We start from the raw sequence: 25,050 nt of genomic DNA on the forward strand, positions 1-25,050 counted from the left end.
TCATAAGCTGCAGCTGGAGACAAGACACCCAACTCTGGCTGGTGGTAACTGGTTGACTACTTCAAAATAAAATAAAATGGATTTCAGCTACAGAAAAAATCTAGCCCAAATTGGAAATCTTTTTTAAAGGGCCTGATACACGTATGAATAACTATGAGAAAATGTTGAGAACCCCTAGGTAATAACACTATTATGCAATAGCTTGAATTTCCCCATGGGGATCAATAAAGTATCTATCTATCTATCTATCTAGCTTTATCATTCAACGACTACGGCTTGGCGCTTTACAGTAAATAACGTTAGTATACCTCCAATGCTGTAGAGGGCAGCATTACTGTTTTTATGTTTTCGGAAATGATAAAGCAAAACACGTCGAAGCTGGTCGATGCCCTGGACGAAAAATGGCGGCAGTGTTGCAGCAGGTGCTGGAACGGACGGAGTTGTCCAGACTTCCAAAGACCGTTCAAAACAAATTGGAAAAATATATTTCAGACCAGCAAAGTGAGATTGATAGTCTGAAAGCGCACAACGAACAGTTTCGCGTGGATAGCGGTGAGTATAATAGTAGAAACTACTACTTTGACCTGAGTTAACCCTTACAACGTAGCACGCTAAGCAGCTTTTTAGCTAACGTTTTTCGCTAACGTTACCTAGCCGGTTCGTTTGAAATGACAAGTCTAACGTTAAGTTAATGCTTGAGATGTTCGTGCTGAATATGGTGCCCATTGTTGAATCCCATAAGCCATCAGCAGTTATATTTTGTGGTACACTAACAGTAACGTGAAGCTAACATTAGCTAAGCAAAGAAGTCAGTTTTAGCTTACGTACAGTAAGTTAGTTCACATAAGCATTCATGCTTTTGAACTTCACACATTCACAACGTTAACGTTAGCTAGTCAAGTAAACGTTGTTTATGGTGACCTTAAACTGTATGGTAAACGCACCATTGTATCCAATTGTCATGTTTATTTGGTAACGTTATGTTTGTCAAGAAGTCATTCTAGCTTCCATAGCTAATGCCAGAGGTTGAACTTGCATAGCCAAATTAGCATTCAACGTTTCGAAGAAACTGGACTTGCATCGAGTAATGTGAGATTTTGTTTTCGTTTTCAATTTCAGAACAACAGTACTTTGAAATCGAAAAGCGGTTCGCAGACAGTCAAGATCGGTTTGTGTCACAGACACAAGAACTTAAGAGGCTTAAAGAAGAATTTGCTAAAAACGGTAAGTGCAATACTATTGTTATACGTTACACACATTAAATGTATTAAACGCGAGCTCAGCCGTGTCCTCGCCCTGTATTTGTAGAGGAAGAGCTGAGATGCGTGCGGGAAAAGAAAAACGAATCCGAAGCTTCTCATACGAAATTGGAATCCCTACAGGTAAATGGTCTGAGCGATAGCCTACCATACAGGAGACTGTAGGAACATTGTTTATATTCTTACTTATTAACGTGATGCTTACAGAGCCAGCTCCAGAAAGCCCGGGATGAGCTGGAGGCAGAGAAGAGGGAACTTGTCCGTACCCTGGAACGGAGGTCTCAGGAGGTCGAACACCAGAGCGGTAAGATTGAGCGGATGCACATGCACTGATTTTCACCCACACTGACAGTGCTGAACTGTTGGCACTAGGATTTATGTACAAAGTTCCCTCTGTTACCAATGTGGTGACCATCTTTCTTACTCTCTCCAGAGGATGTTAAGCGTTTGAGTAACAAGTTGGTGGAGGTGAGCACAGCCAAGCTGGAGTTTCAGATGAAGTTGGATGAGCTGGAGTCTTCTGAGGTCTCCATTAAGGTAATAATCAAACTTATGACTATTGGTGGAACACTCAGTTTGAAATCTGGCAGTATGTCCACAAGAAACACTTTCTAAACATTCACTAACTGGTAGGGATGTAGCCATAGTGATCAGAGACAAAAGCAGTGTTACATTGCTTGGAGAACGAATTAAACCCTCTTCAAGTTTAGTGAACTTTAATGGTCATTTTAATAGTTGTATTGAATCCTTGAAACTGACATCATTGCACCCTTCAAACCTCAAACACTAGTGTGAATGTACACCAAAATTTTGGTGTAACTAAAGCATATTCAGGGGGTTAGCGTGTGTTTGTTCCATGCGCATCACTGACCAAGAAGAGAACCACTTATACAGTAGCAACAAATATGAACGATTCAAGCCTCTGTCATTGCTTTGCTTGTTTGTGTATTAAGTGCAGAGCAGTTATGCATGTAGCTCGGTGAAAACATAGTAGTCAATCCTAATTCTCTAATGTGTGTGTATGTGTGTACAGTACAAGGAGAAGCGTATGGATCAGGAGAAGGAGCTGCTGCAGAATCAGATTGACTGGCTGAATTCTGAGCTGAAGGCCAAGAGCGAGGAGCTGCTGAGCCTCTCTCGCCAAAAGGGTCATGAGATCCTGGAGCTCAAGTGCAGCCTGGAGAACAAAAATGATGAGGTACTTTTTTTTTAAGTATATATTTTTGGGCTTTTTATGCCTTTCAGTGTTTCCCACATAATTGAATTGACCTGTCGCTAAGCGCCACCCTTAGAACGCTGATGAGCCAATGACAGTCCAGCCTCAACGGGACTCGGACATCAGCTCGGACAACTCCATAGGAAACAACAGGGAGGAGGCATAAAATGACAAATGAATGGTTATTTATGGTGTTTATTAACTCAAAAAAACCCGACGGATAACCATGGTCAAACGTTTTGCAGGGGGACGTGTAATACTGATAGCCGGTACCCCAAGAGGCTAGAAAACGGGGTATATTTTCATATACAGTAGCCTACAGGACGTCTCTCGCGTTTGCAACAGCTCGACGTAATGTAGGCTACTAAGCCAACAACGTGGGCACAGGTTCCCTGTTAAATCCCAAGATGAAAATGCTCATTAACCAACTACTATATTCTTACTACATCAGATATTAACGTAACCTAACACATCTTAGTATAAATCTTCCACTAGCTAGCTAGCTAGCATTAACGTCAGTGGTTTTTGCACAGTGATTTGCACGGCTACTCGCCACAACTGCTTGTCACCTTGTATGTATTCTAAAGTTTTGAATACACCCCTCCATAACATAATTAAGTCCCTTTTGATAGCTTCTGGAGGAAAGTAAATCCTTTTTCGACCAAAACGTCCTCAAAGCCTGCTTTCATATACTGTCAGCTGCCATTGTCCACAATGTATTTCTAATCAAGTCTGGTTTGTTTGTCTGAGTTTTCACACGGTAACAATGGGGGTGCGGGGCTATTAGTGGTGGTAGGTTTGCAGAATCAACTTGAATGCAACAGTTTTTAACAAATTAGCGCAGCATAGTTATGATTCTAACAGATTTAAACACAATTTAGCCAGTTGTCTTCTATGCCTTGCAGGACTGTTAATGTTTTCTTTAAACAGGCATGTAGGTTCTTTGAGAGACAGAGACAAGGAGAGGCTGTGCGAAGATCAACATAGCTCTACAACGAACAAATTCTATCCAATTTAAATAGTACACCATGGACAATCATTGTGTGGTGGTCAATGTTGATAATGTGATGGGCTGCCACAAATGAGTCAATGTATGGGAAACACTGCCTTTAATCAGATAGGATAGTGAAGAATGAAGTTAACAGGAAGTGAGTGGGAGAGAGAGAGAGTCGGGGTGGGATCCGGAAAGGACCACAAGGCGGGAATTGAACCCGGGTCGCTGGGGTATGGTGCAGGTGCCACGGCCGGGGCCTAGGTACACACACTTTTTTTGACTACTAGAGAGCAGTCTAAGCTTTTGGAGGTAGATCCTTGAATCCGCTTCAATGTGTTAAATTGTCAATGGCACATTTTTTGTCGTAATATAGATGTATGAAGTATGACAATTTTATTTAACTTTTTGTTTACTTATCAGGTCTCCAGGCTTCAGGACCAAATAACCAACTTGAAAACATCCAATGAAAACAACCAGAAAAGAGCTGAAGATCTGATCAACAAACTGAAGGAGGTGAGTGACTTGAGGTTTTCACAGTGTTATTACCTTTAACACTATTAGAGAGAAAATACCCCTTTTGGTGATTTTTGATGTGCTCTCTTTAGGTCAAAGAGATGCAAGCAACATCAGAGGACAAATTCCGTAATGAGCTGAATGCGAATATCAAACTCTGCAACCTCTATAAGGTATGACCCACTTGAGTATCGAGAAGCTTCTCACATCCATGCAAGGAGACATTGTGATCAAACTATGCATTTATGGAACTTGTGTGTGTGATTTCAGAGTGCTGCAGCAGACTCTGACTCTAAGAGTGAGGAGTTGAGAGGCGCTGTGGAGGAACTGCAGAAACTCCTTAAAGAGGCAGGGGAAGGTGAGTCTCCGATCCCCAGCAGCACACAACACACCCCTCTCAGCGACGCAATCTCTCAATGTACCGTTCTCTTATGTGTAGCCAACAAGGCCTCAGAGGCTCGTCTGGAGGACATGGATGGACAGAGGGCCAAGATGGAGGAAAAACTGAAAGAACGGATTGCGGAGCTGGAGAAGGAATTGGAGAACGCCAACGAGCTTCTTTCTGATGGCAAACACAGAGGTAAGTCAGTGTTTCCCACAGAATTAGATTAATTTTGTGGTAGCTGACTTGGGCAACTGGGGGCGGGGGGGGGTTGTAGTAATACATTGTAGATGTGTAGGTTTAAGTTGAGTTACTGTAAGGAAAGGCTGCGTGTGTAAAAAGTGCAGCTCAATGAAAGGGTTTTATCTAATATAAATAGTACAACATAGAACATTATTGGGTGGCAGCCAGTATTGATCTTGTGGCGGCCCGCCACAAATTAGTATGGGAAACACTGTAAGTGCATCAGCCTTGTTCATTAAAGACCAATGGTTGGCCATTGCGCCATTGGATTAGAGAACTTTAAACATGCCGTTGAGAATGTGATTGAGAAACCGTGATCACCAGTAGGACCAGTACTGTTCAAAATGTTACTGTATGCATGTTTAAGTTTAAATTCTAAAACCAATCGTCACTGGTAGGGAGTGTTGCAGCAGCATCAGCTCTGACCGAGGAGCAGTTGACCACCATGTCGCCCACGGCTGCAGCCATCAGCAAAATCAGACCTGGGATGAAACTCACTGAGGTACTGGGATCAGACGTGTTCACTCACCACACTAACATACCTTCTCTCTTGTAGCTGTACATTACAGTACTCAGATCAGACTCATGCAATCACACACACACACACACACACACACACACATACACTTACCTGCTCCCTGGACTTACATCAGTTCTGTTGGCAAAATTTTCAATTCAAATGTTGATTCTCTTCCACCCACAGGTGTACTGAACATATGTCTGTCTCTCATACACACACAAACACACATACACAGTTGTGGCTGACATTCTCTCTCTCTCTCTCTCTCTCTCTCTCTCTCTCTCTCTCTCTCTCTCTCTCTCTCTCTGTCTCTCTGTCTGTCTGTCTGTCTGTCTGTCTGTCTGTCTGTCTGTCTGTCTGTCTGTCTGTCTGTCTGTCTGTCTGTCTGTCTGTCTCTTTTTCTCTCTTTTTCTCTCTTTCTCTCTTTCTCTCTCTTTCTCTCTCTTTCTCTCTCTTTCTCTCTCTTTCTCTCTTTTTCTCTCTCTGTCTCTCTCTCTCTCTCTCCTGTGCAGATTTACAGCGCCTACATCGATGCTCAGGAGCAGCTGCAACTGGAGCGCATGGAGAACCGGCGCGTGAACAAGTACCTGGACGACATCGTGCAGGAGGTGGAGGCCAAGGCGCCCATCCTCAAGAGGCAGCGCGACGAGCACGAGCGCATGCAGAAGTCTGTGGCCAGCCTCTCCACCAAACTGGAGCAGGCCGTCAAGGTGAGCGCACCTGCCTTACCTGCACGTGTGTGAGAACGTGACTCTGTATGGGATAATAGTATGCCATGGGATAATAGTATGCTGTGTGAAAAGAAGATAGTGTTATGTCCAGATTAGGAAATGTAACAATCACTGAGGTTTGGCAAGTTTAGTTTTATAGCACAAATCATACACGTATGTGATGTAAAGTGCTTTGCATATGAGCAGAGAAAACTCAGAAAAGTGCGTGTGTACCTATAATGGAGATGGATTGGCTGTATGTGTATTAGTCTAATATGCCTTGTTATTGCAGGAAGTGCATCGACTCCAGAAGGAGGCTGACGAAGCCAACAAGCGGTCCTCTGTGCTGGACAGAGAAAACAAGCGCTGTGAGCAGCAGCTCTCTGATCTCTCCCAACAGGTACACTCCTCCTCTCAGGCCCATCACTTCACAGCATAAAGGCCTATTCACACCAAGAACGATAACAAGAACTATAACTATTAACCTGACCCTAGCCAGATGAATTTCGCTCCGCCTAGCTCCACTCATCCATCTGGAACCGATCCATTGAAGTGTTGCTTCAGAAGGCTGGGCCTAATAAAAAAATGCTTGCATATGATTGAATAAGCCACTTGTCCGTCATCTATTGACGTGCTACTTCAACCACTCACATCGAAGCCAACCCGTGACTCTAATAACAGTGTCACAGTCGCTTCTACGCTATGTCACATCTATGAAACTCCCGCCCTGCGTCCTGATTGGCTGAACCATAAAGTCGGTTGCAGAAATCACTCTCAATGGAAGAGGTCCCAGATGGATGTGAGTGAAGCTAGGCGGAGCTATAGCGGAACGAAATTCATCTGGCTAGGGTCAGGTTATATAACCATAACGATGAAAGCGTTCACACTGAACAACGATAAACAAAGTCTCTCCTTGTGTTAATGAATGTGACGGTTAGAATTCGATAGGTTCTGATTGGCTATTAGCTTATTACCGTTCTGAAAATCGCTCTGAAAGTGATCCACAACGATATCGTTCTTCATGTCGTTATCGTTATAGTTTATGTGTGAACGTCGTCATTCGTATTAACGAGAACAATATTTATTTATAGTTATCGTTCTTGGTGTGAATGGGCCTTTACTCTCTCTCACTTTACATGGACCTAAGACTGTCGATTGTTAAGACAACTCCGAGGCCACAGTGAATATTTCCCATTTTCTCATGTCTGTCATCAAAGCTCGATACTTGAGTGATAGTCTTGTGAGGGTGAAAGACCCATCTCTGCAAAGTACAATGACATTGCGAAATATCAATATCTCCACCGCAGGTGCGCATACTGCTGATCGAGCTGGAGGAGGCGCGTGGGAACCACGTCTCGCGGGACGACGAGGCGGACAGCTCGGCCGACGTGAGCAGCACCTCTGAGGTCATCTCGCAGCACCTGGTGACTTTCCGCAGCGTGGAGGAGCTGCAGCAGCAGAACCAGCGCCTCTTGGTGGCCCTGCGTGACCTCGGCGAGGCCCAGGAGCGCGACGAGATAGAGACCACCTCCAAGAGGTCAGGAGGGGTGTGTCTGTGTGTGAGGAAGAGAGAGGGAATTTAAGGGTGGAGAAATGTAGATTAGGGGAAAGGGAGACGCAAAGAAATGAACACTAAAAAGTGTGTAGTAAAAAGTCTCATACAGTACCTCCATTAGACATTGTGAATGATTGTGATTCTATGGAAGGAACCACGCTGACGTTAAATAAGGAAAATATATGCTTATTTAAATACATGCCAAATCAAACTTGCTGAGCTCTCTCTCTCTCCCTCTCCCTCTCTCCCTCCCTCTCTCTCCGTCCCTCCCTCTCTCTTTCTCTCTCCCTCCCTCTCTCTTTCTCTCTCTCTCTCTCTCTCCCTCCCTCTCTCTTTCTCTCTCTCTCTCTCTCTCTCCCTCCCTCTCTTTCTCTCTCCCTCTCTCTCTCTCTCCCTCTCTCCTCTCTCTCTCTCTCTCTCTCTCTCTCTCTCTCTCTCCCCCCCCCCCCTCTCTCTCTCTCTCTCCCTTCCCCCCTCTCTCTCTCTTTCTCCTCTCTCTTTCTCTCTCTCTCTCTCTCTCTCTCTCTCCTCTCTCTCTCTCTCTCTCTCTCCTCTCCTCCCTCCCTCCCTCTCTCTCTCCCTCTACAGGCGCTGTGAGCTGGAAGCCAGCCTGGAGAAGGCCCAGAGTGAGCTGGAGCAGTTGAGGGAGCAGAGGACCATGCAGCTGCAGCTTGCCGAGTCCATCGTGCGCCAGAGAGACATGTACCGCATGCTTCTGGCACAGGCCACTGGCGTCTCGCTACCTCAGCCAGGTAACATCCACGCCACACCACACCAATGCAGGACGTGTGTGTCAGTCAAGCACAGCGTGCGATGATATGTCAGAAATGCATACACACTTAGTGATGAGAGCTACTACCCACACCAACACCCTCATGGCAATCACCACACACATTCAACAAAAAGTTATTGTGTGCACATCCCACCTTCTGGCAGGTGCAGGACAAAAAAAACCCTACTCAAGTGAAAAAATATATAATGTCCGCAACACTGCTTTACATAGACTCCCATATATTTAATGTACAAAAGGCAACGTTTCGACCCTGCTGGGTCTTCTTCAGGCAAACGTCAATTTTGCCTGAAGAAGACCCAGCCACCCCTAAATTTTGAAATTTAAATCTGAGTCTAAATCACCACACACATACACACACTTCAGATCAGCATCAGTCAGATCAGCATGTGTCGCACAGCCTGTAGACTGGGGTGATGTGACCCCTGATCTTTGCCCTTTGACCTGTCTCAGGTGCTGCAGGAGACGAGATGTCTCTGACCTCCACGCCACGCCGCTCGCCAGCGGCCACACCCACCACAGGAACGCCCACGGCCATCACTCTGCCCGAGTCCACCGAGGTGGTGGAGGCCAAGGCTGCTCTCAAACAGGTAGGCTTCTGATTCAGAGGTGCATCAGTGTCACTAAGGGAACACCATTATGCTAGTACTCTAAATCGTCCACCCATCCGGAGCATCTCCGGTGCTCTTAGTTTGTGATAATCCCAGTTAATGTCAGGTTTATCAGACAGATGTTTGAGACTACACAAGTTGAATATGTGTATGCAGTGTTTCCCACAGAATTGAATTGTATTTGTGGTGGTAGGTGAAGGAGGTGGGGGGTGTGTTGAGCAAACATTCTGTGTCGGAGTCAATAAAATGAATAGCCTACAGTAATACGTGCCTTGCACGAAAGTCGATAATGACAAGTAGAGTAGCTGTAACGTTATAGTGTGCTAACCTCAATAACTCAACAGTATTCTAATGTTAGCATAGGGATACTGCTTCTTATATGCTTGCACATAATAACTAAATTAGAGAGAGAGAGATGAAATGAAAGGATTTCATCTCATATAAATTAGTACAACATAGAAAATAATTTTGTGGTGGTCAGTGTTGATATTGTGGTGGGCCGCCACAAATAAGTCAAATGTATGGCAAATGTTGGTATGTCTGTTTGTTTCTTTAGGTGTTAAGTAACCTTTGCGTGTGTGTGTGTGTGTGCGTGTGTGTGTGTGTGTGTGTGTGTGTGTGTGTGTGCAGCTGCAGGAGGTGTTTGGAGCCTATAAGAAGGAGCGTGTGGAGAGTGAGCGAATGCTATCAGACCAGAATGAGAAGCTGCAGGAGCAGATCTCTGAGCTGCGCTCACAGAACGCCAAGATCTCCACCCAGCTGGAGTTCACCTCCAAACGGTCAGCACAAGCCAACACACCACTGACCACACTGTCTAGCAGGCTATGACTCTCTGATAGCATAGTTCTGTAGGTATTTAGAGTTTCTAAGACAGTCAGAGTTGTGTGGATTCTCATACTATATCATCATAAAATTGATCAGAAAATGAGTTGTAGGCTGTTATCACTAAAAGGATTTTCAGGCTGTTACTGGCAATGTGTTGGTTTTAGTGCTTAGTTAAACGTGTGTGTGTGTGTGTGTGTTGCGCAGGTATGAGATGCTGCAGGATAATGTGGAGGGCTACAGGAAGGAGATCTCTACACTGAGGGAGAAAGAGCAGAAGATGGCAGCAGTCGCCCAGAAACACGAGCATGCCGTCAACACCCTCACCCAGGAACTCAACATCGCCAACGAGAAAATTAACATGGCTGAGGTGAGGGGTTTCGTTGTTGTCTGTATATTTGACTGCACATTTGAGAGCGCACAATGGCATTGGTAGTTTGAAGTTAGTGTTTGAAAAACCTCAGAGATCTTGAATTCTACCTGGCAAGACAATGCATACACCTAAAAATAAATACTTGATTTGTTAAATGATAACCTCAGCAGTACGATTCTCTTACCAGAGGTTGGAAATGGACATGTGTGATGTGTGAGCAGTAGTTTATTGTGTGTGTGTGTTGTCTCTTGTCTCTGTGTGGCATGCAGTCGCGTCTGGAGTCTCTTCGTAAGGAGAAGGAGCTGCTAAAGCTGTCAGAGACGCGGCTCACCCAGGAGAAGGAGTCCATCTGCACTCAGCAGAGAGGACAGAGCCTGCTGCTCACCAATCTGCAGGCCATCCAGGTACGCTAGACCATCCGTCACCCATGAGGTCAGGCCCAGCCAAACAGACAGTTTATGTTCATTGATCACAGCAACACACACAAGCTGCTCTGCTGGAGACTTAAAGGGAGACATGGCAGGTGAAAACATCGTTTTTTCATGCACTGGCTAATTTCGAGATTTTGGGCTTGCTACCTTAGCGTGTATTCTTTCACACTGCAGTATTACAACAAAAAAGTCTGATTTACACATTTAGGTGTTTATTTCATTTTAGGGCTTTACCCTAATACCCTAATGATGAGCTTACTTCCCTTTTCAGCATTTGCTTGGGTTGCAAATATTTCACCCATGTAGATATATCTGGCAGGGTTCCCACGGGTCATGGAATTTCTGAAATATCATGGAATTTTGGAAAGTCTATTCCAGAAATGGAATATCAGGGAATTTTGTTGTAGCTGTTTAAATTTTACTTTCCAAAATATATTAATACAAATATATGTCCATACACAATTTGTGTATCTTATTAGCTTTACTGTTGAGTTGAGATTAGCCCAACTTTGTTTATTTAATGCTCATTTATTCATTTCCTGCTCGTTCATGAACGCTAAGCAGCTGCTCTGAAATTTTTGGTCGGTATGTTGTATCATTCATTATATAGTATGACATGGAAATTCATTTTTTTTTTTTTTGGGGGAAAAGTCATGGAATTTTACATTTGACTTAAAGTGTGAACCTTGATCTTGTGTGTGTGTGTGTGTGTGTGTGTGTGTGTAAACACCTGCTTGTGTCTGTCCAGACCACTCTGGAGCGCTCGGAGATGGAGACTCGGCAACACCTGAATAACCAGATCGAGAAGCAGGAGCGGGAGATCGCCCAGCTGCAGAAGAGGCTGGAGCAGGAGGTGGAGCAGAGGCACATGCTCAGCCGTAACCACGACGTAAGCACACCGCCCCGCGACGCTACGACCAGCCGGTCCTGAGAACTAAGGCTTTGTTTGTTCAGAATCCCTCCTCTATCAGTACTGTCTATTCAACTTCTATGGCCCTCCCAACTACCTTTCTCCTTTCTATCTACACCGTTTCCAAAAAAACAATATTTGTCTGTGTGTGTGTGTGTGTGTTGTGTGTGTGTGTTTCTTTTTTCTCCTTTCTCCTCATTGCACTACTCTCACATCCACGTTTCACATCCTTCGCTACCTCCTGTATAGGTCAGTATTTTCCGCTGACCCTCTCTCTCTCTCTCTCTCTCTCTCGTCCCCAGGTGCAGCAGTTGGAGGCGAAGCGTCAGCTGGAGGTGCATCAGGCACAGCACCAGCGCACACGCGAGCAGCTGACGGCCGCTCAGCTGGAGCTGTCCAGCTTGCGCATGCAGCAGAACTCCAGGGAGAGCCTGCCCTCACCCAAGGCCCAGGACGCATCCGGAACTTCGGGAGGTTAGAGACATTTACACACACACACACACACACGCGCACGCGCAGGGGTAGTTTACTTCCTGAGGAAATCCTGTCAATGTGATGTAGTTAATGGCAGTGAAGTTCAATAGAAATTGATAATATATTTTATTATATAATTTAACATTTTCAAATAAATATTTTTAATGCTTTTCTGAGATCAGGTGTGATGGCTCTGATTGCATATATGACAGCGCATATGCTTATCAGAGTGTTTTCAATGTGTCTTAGGGTTTGGGACTCTGCTATTTCTGATCTGTATTGTTAGTTTATGAGAAGTACTCCTGCGCCCCTCTTACTGTCTGTGTGTGTGTGTGTGTCTCTGTGTGTGTGTCTCTGTGTGTGTGTCTCTGTGTGTGTGTCTCTGTGTGTGTGTCTCTGTGTGTGTGTGTGTGTGTGTGTCTCTGTGTATATGTCTCTGTGTGTGTGTGTGTGTGTCTCTCTGTGTATATGTCTCTGTGTGTGTCTCTGTGTGTGTGTGTGTGTCTCTGTGTGTGTGTGTCTCTCTGTGTGTGTGTGTGTGTGTGTGTCTCTGTGTGTGTGTGTGTGCACGGTGCAGTGCCGTCAGGTGTTCAGATGGAGATGGAGGAGCTGCGTGGCCGCTTGCGGCAGGCAGAGTCCGAGCTGGAGGAGCTTAAGGAGCAGCTGCAGACCAGCGCCGCCAGCAGGGAGCAGTATCGCACCATGTGCATGAGCCTGGAGGAGTCCCTGGAGAAGGAGAAGGAGGTACGCATGGGACGCCACACACTACACACACCACAAACCAGCGCTGACCATCAGCATTAATTAGACACCAACAAAACCATAGAGCGCTTCTCAATTGACTCATTCACTCATTGTCTGTCTGTCTCTCTGTCTCTATCTCTCTCTGTCTGTCTGTCTGTATCTATTTATGTCTGTCTGTCTGTATCTATCTCTCTCTCTGTCTGTCTGTCTGTCTGTCTGTCTGTATCTATCTATCTATCTCTCTCTGTCTGTCTGTCTGTCTGTCTGTCTCTATCTGTCTGTCTGTCTATATCTCTGTTTGTCTCTCGTTCTCTCTCCTCCTCTCTCTGCTCCATCAGGTGACCGCCCAGGCCCAGGCGTCTGTGGAGGCGCGTCTGAAGACGGCGGATGAAGAGCGCAAGCGGCTGGAGGCGAAGCTTCAGGAGGCCGAGCGCATCAGCAAGAGCGTGCAGGGAGACAAGAACAAGGCCGTAACCGCCATTGAGCAGCAGGTACGGACCCTGCTGACCAGTTAAAAGGTCTATAATGGTCCACAAGTACAGGTGTTGTCTCTGCAGCATGAGATTCGATGAACAAGAGCAGCGCACTGGTTTTTTTTTTTCCAGTGTATAAAGTAGTGTGTTTTAACTGCAGATCAGGAAGTGCCAAAGTAGAATCCAGACTCTGGGTGCTGATGCTGAGTTTGGTTTATTTCCAAAGCAGTATAAGGGTTTGGACTGTTTTCAAGTGTGTGTGTGTGTGTGTGTTTCAGGTGACTGAGCTGAAGAAGACCATAACCAGCATGAAGGCTGACCTGGAGAAGGCACAGGAGAGGGCAAAAACGGCAACCTCTCAAGAACAGCAGGCCATTCAGGACTGCCGGGAGCAGGTGAGTCTGTCGGAATGTCTGTTTGTGTGTGTGTGTGTGTTTTAGGTGGGGTATTCACTTTAAGCATATCTTGGTCTTGGTCAAGCCCATCTCATATTTTGTATATGGTATTCTATAACATAGTCATATGTGCAGGAAGTATGTATTTATGCCAATCATCATGTGGTGAATACTCATGGGGGTGAATGCTGTGTACTGGCATGGGTGATTACTGAATGCATTTGTTCATGTACTCGTGTGTGTGTGTGTGTGTGTGTGTGTCTCTCTGTGTGTCTCTGTGTGTGTGTCCGTGTGCAGGCACGTCTGGCGGCAGAGGCGCAGTCCAAGTACGAGCAGGAGGTGTTGCTGCACGCTGCGGACGTGCAGGCCCTGCAGACGGCCAAGGCCCAGGCACAGCAGGCCTGTAATGTCCGGCAGCAGCTGGAGGAGAGCGCCCACAGGGCCAGCGCCCAGCTGCTGGAGGCCCGCGTGTCCTGGGAGGAGCAGGAGCGCATGCTCAAGGTGGGTGGGTGTGTGTGTTGCATGCTCAAGGTGGGTGTGTGGGTGGGTGTGTGTGTGTGTGTGTGTTGCATCCTCAAGGTGGGTGGGTGGATGTGTGTGTGTGTGTGTTGCATCCTCAAGGTGGGTGGATGTGTGTGTGTGTGTGTGTTGCATCCTCAAGGGTGTGTGTGTGTGTGTGTGTTGCATCCTCAAGGTGGGTGGATGTGTGTGTGTGTGTGTGTGTTGCATGCTCAAGGTGTGTGTGTGTGTGTGTGTGTGTGTGTGTGTGTGTGTGTGTGTTGCATGCTCTGGGTGGGTGGGTGGGTGGGTGGATGTGTGTGTGTTGCATGCTCAAGGTGGGTGGCTGGATGTGTGTGTGTGTGTGTGTGTGTAGCATGCTCAAGGTGTGTGGGTGTGTGTTTGGTGGAGGCTAGAGGATGAGTGGTAGGTGTGCTGGAATGTATTTGGTTGCTTGATTGTGACAACCCATTTGAAATGACACACAGTCTTGTGTGTGAGTGTGGGAGGGAACAGATGGGCTTTTTACTCCTAATTATAATTGAAAGAGCAGTGTGATTTATTTGTGTCGAGAGGATAGTTCAGGAAGAGTGTTTATCATGTGGATTATAGTCATCCAGATAGATGAAGGGGACTTTAGGGTAGATAATGTATAAGTGTAGATTTTCAGTGTTCCAGAAGAGATTGGAAATGACTCCATCTTGGCCTCCCTCCCCCGTCTTTGTGCTTCTCAGGAGGAGCAGTCTAAGGAGGCGTTGCGCTCGGAGGAGCTGCAGAAGCAGAACACCCTCCTGCACGATCAGATCCAGACTCTCAGCTCCAAGATGGCCACCAATGCCCAGCAGGCTGGCAACCAGAGCACCTTCAACCTCACCAACAGCGAGGACAAGTCCCACGAGCAGGTGTTGGAGATCCTCAAGTAAGTCAGACCACTCCATTTTTTTTTTTAAGTAATTTTTTTGGGCTTTAATGATAGGAGAGTGACAGAAAGCGAATGGGAGAGAGAGCAGGGCTGGGATCCGAAAAGGACCACTGGGTGGGAATCGAACCCGGGTCGCCGGCGTACATTGCAGGTGCCCCAGCCAGTTGCGCCACAGCTGGGGCCAGACCACTCCTTCTTTACCCTGCTTTCTCCTCCTTACTATTTTATTCTGTCTTCACTATAGTTATGCAGTATTTTCACGTTTCAATGTAGTCACGTCACTGTTTTATTATGTTTACATCAGCCGACCCCAAGTGACAGTCGAGGCAAGCAAATGGATTATGCAAAATACATAAATGAAACTGAGTGTAACGATCTTCTCTCCCCTCTCTTTCTCCTCCTCTCATTCTCTCTCTCTTTCAGGTTTGTGCGCAAGGAGAAGGAGATCGCCGAGACGCGTTACGAGATTGCGCAGTCGGAGAGCCTGCGTCAGCGTCTGCGCGTGCAGCAGCTGAAGCACGAGCTGAAGGAGCTGCAGGACAGCCTGAACGCAGAGAGGGAGAAGATGCAGGTGAGCAGCGAGCAACACACACACACACACACACACACAGTAGCTCCCAGACCCCTGAGGTTGAACCAGGGGCTGCCTCGTAGCAGGGCCACAAAATCAGGGGCCTGCTTGTTGAATGCTGGTTAAGTCAGTGCAGAGTGGGTTTCCTTTCAGTGTTGGAAGATATGTAAATCTGAAATCACTGGAAAATGATGGTTGAATTAACTGGATTATATTATTAAAAAAAGCAGACATGTTAGTAGTACTTTAAAGACAGCACTCATTCTGAAGGCTGAAAGGCGGGATGTGTATTGCCTTATAGTAAGTCAAAAGTGATCCTGGGTTGACTTTAGTGGTGATCGTTCACAGGCAGCTGTCAGTGAAAGGCTGCCTGTTGGGTCTGGGCTGCGTGCATGTTGAGATGTGAGCAGTGACCTCTGACCCCCGGGTGCAGGTGACTGCGCGGACGCTGGCGCAGCACGAGGATCTGATGAAGAAGACGCAGACCATGAACGTGCTGGTGGAGAGCAACAAGCATCTCCGGGAGGAGAAGGACCACCTGCAGCTGGAGCTGGAGCAGACACAAGCTAAGGTGTGTGTGTGTGTGTGTGTGTGTGTGTGGGGGGTGTGTGAGAGACCAAGTCCAGGTCTGAAGCTATTCAGAGGCTGAGGCTACTTTTATTAGTTAAGCTTCTAAAGCTTTGACTTTTATTTGCTGAATGAATGAATGAATGATCCAAACATGGGGAGAAAAAGGGGCTTTGGGAAAATTAACTGTGTGTGTGTGTGTGTGTTGCAGGTGCGTAAGCTGGAGCAAGACCTCTTGCCCATCCAGGAGTCCAACGCAGAGCTGAGTGAGAAGAGTGGGATGCTGCAGGCCGAGAAGAAGCTCCTGGAGGAGGACATCAAGCGCTGGAAAGCCCGCTCACAGGTGAGTGTGTGTGCACACACACACGCGCGCGCGCACGTGCAATCACAAGATAGAAAATTGTGACACATACACACACGAATTCAACGAAAACAAGCAGTGTCATGAAAGACTAGTATTATCAATGAAGAATGTGCCTTGTTAAGCCAATACATTTTTAAACCTTCCATGATGTGGTAAAATTGCTGATTGTCTGAATGAATTGTTTAATGTGTGTGTGTGTGTGTGTGTGTGTGTGTATCTGTTGAGCCAGCAGAAGGACACAGACCCCGAGGAGTACAAGCGCCTGCACACCGAGAGAGACACAAATGTCAAACGCATCCAGCAGCTCACTGAGGAGAACAGCAAGCTCAAGGCAGATGCTACCAGGTCAGGCACCCATGCGCACGCGCACACACACACACACACACACACACACACACACACACACACACACAGTACATACACCCAACTCCCAGACAGTACATACACCCAATCTCAGAACGCAGTATGTTACATCGGGCATGTCTTCTGAGTCCTGTCTGGCCCTGTGTGTGTGTAGGAGCAGTGGCACAGTGACATCACTGCAGTCGCAGCTGAACGCTCTGCGGGAGAACCTGGGCAAACTGACGTCCGAGCGGGACGGAGCCAAGCGCGAGCTGGACGCCAAGAACCACGACCTCCAGGAGAAGCTCAAGACCATCACACAGGTCAAGAAGATCGGCCGCCGCTACAAGACCCAGTACGAGGAGCTGAAGGAGGAGCACGACAAGGTAAGATCCCAGTAATGTCTGTCTGTCAGCCAGACGGGAGAGGGATATGGGGAGTAGTATTTTTATTATTATTAACTTGCGTCTTAAGATGGTACTGTACATTTGTTATTATTATTTATTTATATATTATTTATTATGATTGTTCAGTGTTTCCTCTAGGATTTTTTTAAGCAGTGGGGGCAGGCCTGTCCGAACCACCCCGTCCCACGGAACTGACAACTGACACTTCGCTGCAACACAAACAATTATATGTATTCACCTCTATTCACACACAATGAGGCATTATTTTCAGTTGTGATTGAGCTGTATATTTGGAGAATCTACAACAGGTCTGCACAATGAATTTTGAAAGGCAACTGCGACTATTGTACGTCTGCCCCATTTCTGATACCGTGGAGGAAGAAAAATAAACCGTGGGGGGGGCCGCCACTACCAAATCAACATGGAGGAAACACTGTGGTTATTATGGGCTGAGAGAGGTCCAAGGGCAGGAAGTATTGCACTTTATAGTACATTGTACTCTAAAAATTGCATATGACCAATAGAACTTGAACTTCTGGGAAATGACCTTAGATTAGACTCAAACCTGTGAGCACTGCATGTGGTGCAGGATGGTGACCCTATTGCTGCACTACGTCTCCCTGTTGGATGACTTGAGTATGCCAGACGGAAAGGAAAAAACAAACTTCAAATCCATGATTTCTTGGCGAATTGTCTATTTGGAAATACTTTGTAGTTCTGTAGAGTCCAATAGGTTATATAGTAGTGGATTCAGTGAACAAGCTTGGATCTCTTTCTCAGCCATGTAAAATTTGTCTGATTGAAATCTGTTGATTTGTGCTGACTCTCTCTTTGTGTGTGTGTGTTTCTGTGCATTCTGTAGATGGTGGCGGCGGCAGCAGCGACCCCGGCTCCAGACCCAGAGGCCATGCAGGCCCTGACCCAGGAGCTGCAGACGGTCAAAGAATCTCAGACCCAGAGCCAGGCCCGCACCACCCAGCTGGAGGCACAGCTGGAGACCCTCAACAAGGTGGAGCTAACACAAAGAAACTGTGTGTGTGTGTCCGTCCGTGTATGTCTTGTGAGTGCCTAGAGTGCAACAAAAAATGACTTTTCACCCTAAAGGCCACTTTACCACCACAAGGTCCAGAAAAGCCCTAGAAAGACACACATACTCTTCCTCTTCCTCTTCCTTAGGGCAAGCTTTCAGATAGAACCCTTTCAGGAGTTCCATTATCAGCATCATAGTTGGCCACACAAGGCTTCCTTTTTAACATTCCATATGTTATCTTAATGCAGAGGAAGTAGATTGGGGCCCAAATAGAACGTTCAAGCATTGTTTTTGTTTTTATTGTTGAAAGGGTCTATAAGTACCCTGATGAAGGCTGGTGAGCCGACACGCGTTGATGTTTTTTAATGGTTTAGTCCCTAATAATAAATGATCATTTTTTGCATCCTACTGAGTGCCTGGACCTGGAAATCTTTTTCCAAACTGCTTTATGAACTTTTAACCCTTCCAAGAGCACCAGAGGATACAAGGGATACCTGTAGCGCTCCAGCTCCCCTTTTGTCTTTTCAGATGGAACACTTGGCAGAAGGGTTGGGTGTTGCCTAACTTCACGATATGATGTGTATCAATACGCATTGTGTCTGAATAATAACAATAAGCGACGAAACAGTTCACAGCTGTTCTGAATAATTCTATATAACAGTAAAGGCAAAGTCTTTTGGATCGCACAACTTAAAAACACATCAATTAAGGCCCACAGAGATCTTAAATTAAATTTATGTATAAATACATAATGCATTATTGATATTTTGGGCACAGCCCGACTTTGGAAATGTCTATGTGAATGCCAAATGGACATATTGTTATAAATGAGATGTGGCCGCAGGCATGTTTACTAAAGCATTGATGGAGCATCTGTGGAACATCCTGCATGGTAGTAAATCTTTTGTGTGTGTGTGTGTTTCTGTGTGTGTTGTGTGTTTCTGTGTGTGTGTTTCTGTGTGTGTGTGTGTGTGCCAGACGGTGGGCGAGCGGGAGGCGGAGGCGCGTGCGGCGCAGGAGGAGCTGACTCGGCTGAGGCAGGAGGTGCAGGAGAAGAGCAGCCAGGAGGAGGCGCTGCGCCACCAGGTGACTGAGAAGGAGGAGCGCACCAAGAAGACCATGATTGCAGCCCGCTCAAAGATCCGCCAGGTCATCGGTGAGGCGCTGGGCAGACACACACACACACACACACACACACACACACACACACACACACACACACACACACACAGTGCTCATGGTTATCTGTGCTAGTACATTACTTGTACACTTATACATATAGTGTATACGGAAAGTATTCACAGCGTGTCACTTTTTCCAGATGTTATGTTACAGCCTTATTCCAAAATGGATTAAATACATTTTTCCCCTCAAAATTCTACACATAATACCCCATAATGAAAACTTAAAAAAAGTTTGTTTGAGATTTTTATAAAATATTTTTAAAATGTGTATATATATTAAAAAAAAGAAAATGAAGAAATCACTTGTACGTATGCACTGTACATATTTTCATACATATACAAGTTTGAAGAGTCCAGCATGGTCAGTTTGTGAATATTTCAGTCTCAACCTGCATTAGGCGGGGACTGTGATTGCAGCCCCTGACCTTCTGACCTTCTAACCTTTGTCCCTTCATCCCCACCCCTGCCCCCAGGAGAGAAGGAGGCGCTCCAGAAGGAGATGGAGGAGCTGCGTCAGCAGCGGGAGGAGCTGGAGGTGCGTGTGGCCCTCCGCTCGCCAATCAGGGGGGCCTGTCGAGGGGCAGGGCTGAAGCTCGCGGGACCCCTCAGCGAGCAACCACGACCGCCACACCGAGCCCCGCGAGGAACCCGCCGAACCCGGACCCAGCAAGGTACTCACACTCACTCACACACACACACACACACACACACACACACAGCGACACATACGCTTGCACACACGTGGCTTGGCCCAGCACTTCTCTCATGGAGCAACACATGGGCCTGTCACACACACACACACACACACCCTCACACCTGAAGTCCAATGGTTAATAATGTACATGATCACTAAATATATCATTCATTTTAGGTGCCTGAACAGCAGCGGACCACTGAGCAGAGACCAAAAACCCTGAAGCCCACCCCTGCAGCAGATCGCGGAAGGTACATACGAAAGAACACACACACACACACACACACAGGGTTTCAACCCCATAATAACTGAGGTATCACTTGTCTCTTAGCGCCAGCTCCTCGGAGCCCCCCACGGCCAACATCAAGCCCACTCCAGTGGTGGCCACGCCCAGCAAGCCTGCGCCCAGCCAGGGCAACAAGCCCACCCCCCGCGCCAGCATCCGGCCAATGATCACCCCGGCTCCTGTGCCCACGCCCACTCCCACCGCCACGGTCATGCCCACCACCCAGGAGACCCAGGAGGGTGAGTTATCGGTTATCGTGCAGTAGCCAAATGTGTGCCCTGGTGTGCGCAGTTTGTAGTCACGGTCATACATCGTTATACAGCAGACCTCCGATGGGCATCTGTTTTCTGTGACTGCAGTCAAAAGCATTTTCTTCTGATTCCTCCTTGCACATAAACATCCTCCTTCTCCTCCTCTTCCTCATCCTCTTCCTCCTTCTACTCCTCATCTTCCTCCTCATCATCCTCCTCCTCCTCTACCTCATCATCTTCCTCCTCCTCTTCCTACTCCTACTCTTCATCATCTTTCTCTTCCTCCTCATCTTCCTCTTCCTACTCCTACTCTTCATCATCTTTCTCTTCCTACTCCTCCTCTTCCTACTCTTCCTCCTCCTCTTCCCCTTCCTCCTCCTCTTCCTCCCTGCAGCCCAGCCGTCCAGCGAGGGTCCGGTGGAGCACATGTACGGCAGTGCCAGTGGCACGGTGCGCTCCACCAGCCCCAACGTGCAGTCCTCCTCGCTGGCCTCCTCCATGATGACCAACCCCCAGAGCCAGAACCAGAACCAGGCCACCGCCTTCGTCCAGCCCACCCAGCAGGCCGTGCCCTCCAGCGAGCCGGCCAATCAGGAGCCGCCGCCCGCCACCGTCATGATGGAGGCCACGCCCAGTTCACAGGTGGAGAGGCCCTCCACCTCCACGGCAGTGTTTGGCACAGGTAATGTGATCTATATCTACTCTCTTCTTTCATAATACTCATATGTGATGCGATCTAGGGAAACCCACCACATGATTCACTCAAAAATCCTTGATTTTTGCTCCCTTTTTACCCTCTCTGGTGAAATTTCACCAATTTAATATTCTGATACCATCCTAGCAACATTCTGGACACTGTCTCCTAGCAAAATCCAGGATACCATCCTCCCAAAATCTTGGATGTTGCTAGGATGGTATCAGAATCATAAGTTGGTAAAACTGCACCATGTGGTGTGTTCCTAGATCGCATCACATATATTCACATACCGTAAAACTCCAAATAATAGCCCGGGCTTTTATTTTCCCAAATCGCCAAACTGCACCGGCTAGTATTAGAGACAGGCTTCTATATGAGACAGGCTTTTTAATTCCCTTTACAAACATTTTTTCCTCTGCAAAGATGGAAAATATTATTGAATTAATTATTTCAAACACACTGAATGTCTACCCATATGACTAGGCTATCGGATGACCATTACGGATCATCATTCATTTAGTGTTGCTCATTGAGTTCAATGCAAATCAAACCAGCTAGTAGGCTAACTGAAAAAACACACCATGCCAATCTCTAGGAATGGTGAAGGGTATGTGATGATGTGGGGCTATTTGAATTCCAAAGGCCAAGGGAACTTTATCAGGATGCATAGTATCCTGGATCCATGAAATAAATGGCCTTTAAAAATAAAATATCTGCCTGCCTCTATGGGAATTTAACATAGGGGTCAAATACTTATTGCTCCTGTAATTTAAGGATGAACATTTATTTATTTACGATACATTCTTCATTCACTAAGAAAATTGGTGTCCTTAATGGTTGTATTTTTACTCATTTTTTTAATTAAGGCATTAAGCTCAATTTCTAACAGATGATTTTATATTCCTCTTTTTAGTCAACTTTAGCATGGGTTCAAATACTTATTCTCCCCACTGTATATGTAGAAGGTAGTATTTATGATTTCATTTAAAATATAAAAAAATTGACATTGAATATGTTGTGTGGGCTGTGGGCGGTGGTAGCATAGTGGCGCTGGGCTGGCATGCAGTAGCCTGAAAAGTTGTGGGTTCAATTCTCGGCTTCCACCATTGTGCCCTGTAATATAATTGACGTAATGTAAGTGGCTTTGAATGAAAGCATCTGCTAAATGAATAAACGTACCGTAATGTGACCCCACTGTGACCTGGCTGTAGTGTCCGCTACGCCTGGTTCCTCCATGAGCAAGCGTCTGCGGGAGGAGGAGCAGGAGGGGACGAGTGCGGACACAGAGACCCCCGACGAGCCCAGCGAACCTCCCAAGAAACTCCGCCTCGTCCAGAGAGTTGGGCCAGAGGTTAGTCGGACACACGCACTCCAAACTCTGATTGGATTGCTTTTCATCTGCTAGAGAGAACACATCCATACTGTACTAAATTGCAGGAAACCCTTCTTGGTTGACGCTTGTCACCTCGTGTGTGTGTGTATGTGTGTGTGTGTCTCTCAGGAGGAGGTGATTGAGGACAGCACAGAGGCTGAGAGTGTTGTTCCCGGCGAGAGCCAGGACGCTCCAGATGCCTCACAGGTATGAAGGAGAAAGTGTGTGTGTCAGACTAGAGTTGTGTACCTATTAGGGCTGTCACTTTACGTTCGAAAATCGATTGGACCAAACAACACAAGTTTTGAAAACTAAAATAGGGAATCGATTTTAACCAAATATGTACACTGTTAATTTTAAACGGATTAAACAAATAAAAAGGATAAATGTAACAAAATTCACAAACAAGAATATAAGAATATAAAAGAATTCCGAAGTGCAGTAAGCATTGCGAAAGCTAAAAAGAAAATTCCCACCAGTTTTACGCACTGGAAACAGCTGTTTCAATCAGCTGTTATGCTGCAAAAATGGAGGACAACGCAATCAAGCTGTGTGACATGAGAGAGACAAGTGATGGGCCCTAATAACTTGAGGAGTTCAATGTGGAAGTACTTCGGATTTTTGGCATATCAAACTATGAAGAAGAACAAAGCGGTAGGCTATGCAAACTGCAATCGAGTTCTACGTAGACGAAATTTGTTTGACATTTCTAATCCTAAAATCAGACACAGCTACGTTGAAGCCTGCAGTAATGTTTGTCACTGATGTAATGGCAGTCCACTCGGCTTATTGTTTTTCGAGAATGTTGCACTCCTGTTTGTCATTGTGCACAAAACTTCACGCCAATAAATCATCAGAAATATTGCTGGCTTGCGTCTACAAGTGCCCTCTTTACGTTCGTCCTAATGCCTGTTAGTTGTTTGTGGATTGGCCTATATTTGGCACTGAAAATGGAAACGTCTTTAGACATGAAAAATCGATTTTACAATTGATTCAATGAACACTTATGTCTCTCAAATCAAACAGGATTTTTTCAAGTGACAGCCCTAGTACCTATAAGCTATTTTTGAGTGATGGTCGGTTGTTAATTGTGTGTGAATTTGATCTGTTCGGTCTGATCCGTTGACTGTGTGTGTGTGTGTGTGTGTGTGTGTGTGTTTGTTTAGGAGCTTGAGGACTACCCGGTGCTTGCCGAGGTGGACGAGGAGGCAGGCGGCTCTCAGTCGGTCCCTGTGGAGACCTCGCAGGAGGGTGACTGCGTGCCGCAGAGTGTCATCGTCATCGTCAGCGACTCCGAGACGGAGGGCGAGCAGGAGAGCGAGGAAGAGGTCGAGGAGGAGGAGGAGGAAGAGCAGGAGGTAGTTCTAATCGATTCACCTCCTAGTGCACACTACAGCATTCTAAAAGAGTACTTTTTATTTGATAATCTTTTTTTTTGTTTGTTTAGATCAGCTGTCAGAAGCTTTGTCATCATTTGATTGTTTAAAACGAGTGACTGAGATGTTACTTTTGTTATCTTAAAAGAGAAACTGATACATATTGTCACACAAAGCAGGATTACTCACTGATTACGGTTACTGTTAAAGGAACCATATGTAAGATTGTGGCCAAAACTGGTACTGCAATCACTTTTTAAATTACTGTAGAGCGGTGTAGAGCCCCTCCCCCTCTCCCCTGACTCGAGGTTGCCAACCCGGTTGCCGAAACACTTCGTGATTAGTAGATAGGTGGAGGGTGGCGCATCAGGCCAAAACACGACATGACATGACAAAACACAACATCAACATCATTTGAGGGCTACAACTTCACTTTTTAAATGACAATATCCTGGCTGGACTGCTGTTGTCAGTGATATAAGTATTTGAAATTAACATGATTTCTTAATGTCTAGTGACATAGCAGGGCCATTTTATGATTAATTGAAATACATTTCTTACATACGGTTCCTTTTAAATATCACACCTATACTCCACACACAGGTTATACTATAATACCATAAAGCTTCACTGAGCCAAACATACTAGCTACCCTCTCCATTTGGCTATACGCCTGGCATTGACCTCAACATGAAGAAGGTGGCACTGCTCTTGACGAGTGTGTTTGTGAACAGGACTATGTGGAAGAGGAGGAGGAAGAGGAGGAGGAGGACGAAGATGACGACGGCGGCATGGGCGATGAGGGCGAGGAGAGCAACGAGGGGAGCGGTAGTGGAGAGGGCAACGAGGCGTACGAGGGCGACGAGCAAGACGAGCAAGAGGTGAGTCCAGGAGCTCTAAACACACACACACACACACACACACACACACACACACACACACACACACACAGGGTTGAGAGGGCAACGAGGCGTACGAGGGCGATGAGCAAGAGGTGAGTCCAGGAGCTCTAAACACACACACACACACACAGGTGGAGAGGGCAACGAGGCGTACGAGGGCGACGAGCAAGAG

At 46.4% G+C, this 25,050-nt stretch overlaps 1 protein-coding gene across 1 annotated transcript in view; it reads left to right on the forward strand.

Moving 5' to 3' along the window:
- The first annotated feature begins 400 nt into the window (after positions 1-400).
- Positions 401-25,050, forward strand: part of tprb (translocated promoter region b, nuclear basket protein) — a 33,426-nt gene continuing 8,776 nt past the window's right edge. The window contains 42 exon segments of the mRNA XM_048252355.1: positions 401-552; positions 1,120-1,224; positions 1,309-1,382; positions 1,467-1,563; positions 1,693-1,796; positions 2,293-2,457; positions 3,890-3,982; positions 4,075-4,155; positions 4,253-4,340; positions 4,422-4,562; positions 5,006-5,109; positions 5,640-5,837; positions 6,130-6,237; positions 7,145-7,374; positions 7,981-8,144; positions 8,636-8,772; positions 9,424-9,572; positions 9,823-9,985; positions 10,258-10,392; positions 11,168-11,308; positions 11,632-11,803; positions 12,381-12,547; positions 12,886-13,038; positions 13,299-13,415; positions 13,713-13,916; positions 14,648-14,832; positions 15,259-15,406; positions 15,840-15,977; positions 16,185-16,316; positions 16,552-16,682; positions 16,855-17,065; positions 17,949-18,095; positions 19,095-19,272; positions 19,774-19,916; positions 19,918-19,971; positions 20,172-20,245; positions 20,326-20,519; positions 20,926-21,213; positions 22,440-22,579; positions 22,730-22,807; positions 23,767-23,958; positions 24,711-24,857. Of these exon segments, the coding sequence (XP_048108312.1) occupies positions 402-552; positions 1,120-1,224; positions 1,309-1,382; positions 1,467-1,563; positions 1,693-1,796; positions 2,293-2,457; positions 3,890-3,982; positions 4,075-4,155; positions 4,253-4,340; positions 4,422-4,562; positions 5,006-5,109; positions 5,640-5,837; positions 6,130-6,237; positions 7,145-7,374; positions 7,981-8,144; positions 8,636-8,772; positions 9,424-9,572; positions 9,823-9,985; positions 10,258-10,392; positions 11,168-11,308; positions 11,632-11,803; positions 12,381-12,547; positions 12,886-13,038; positions 13,299-13,415; positions 13,713-13,916; positions 14,648-14,832; positions 15,259-15,406; positions 15,840-15,977; positions 16,185-16,316; positions 16,552-16,682; positions 16,855-17,065; positions 17,949-18,095; positions 19,095-19,272; positions 19,774-19,916; positions 19,918-19,971; positions 20,172-20,245; positions 20,326-20,519; positions 20,926-21,213; positions 22,440-22,579; positions 22,730-22,807; positions 23,767-23,958; positions 24,711-24,857 (6,021 nt within the window). The 5' untranslated portion in view covers position 401.

This window comes from Alosa alosa, chromosome 9 (genome assembly GCF_017589495.1).
Source record: "Alosa alosa isolate M-15738 ecotype Scorff River chromosome 9, AALO_Geno_1.1, whole genome shotgun sequence".
Lineage (NCBI taxonomy): Eukaryota > Metazoa > Chordata > Actinopteri > Clupeiformes > Clupeidae > Alosa > Alosa alosa.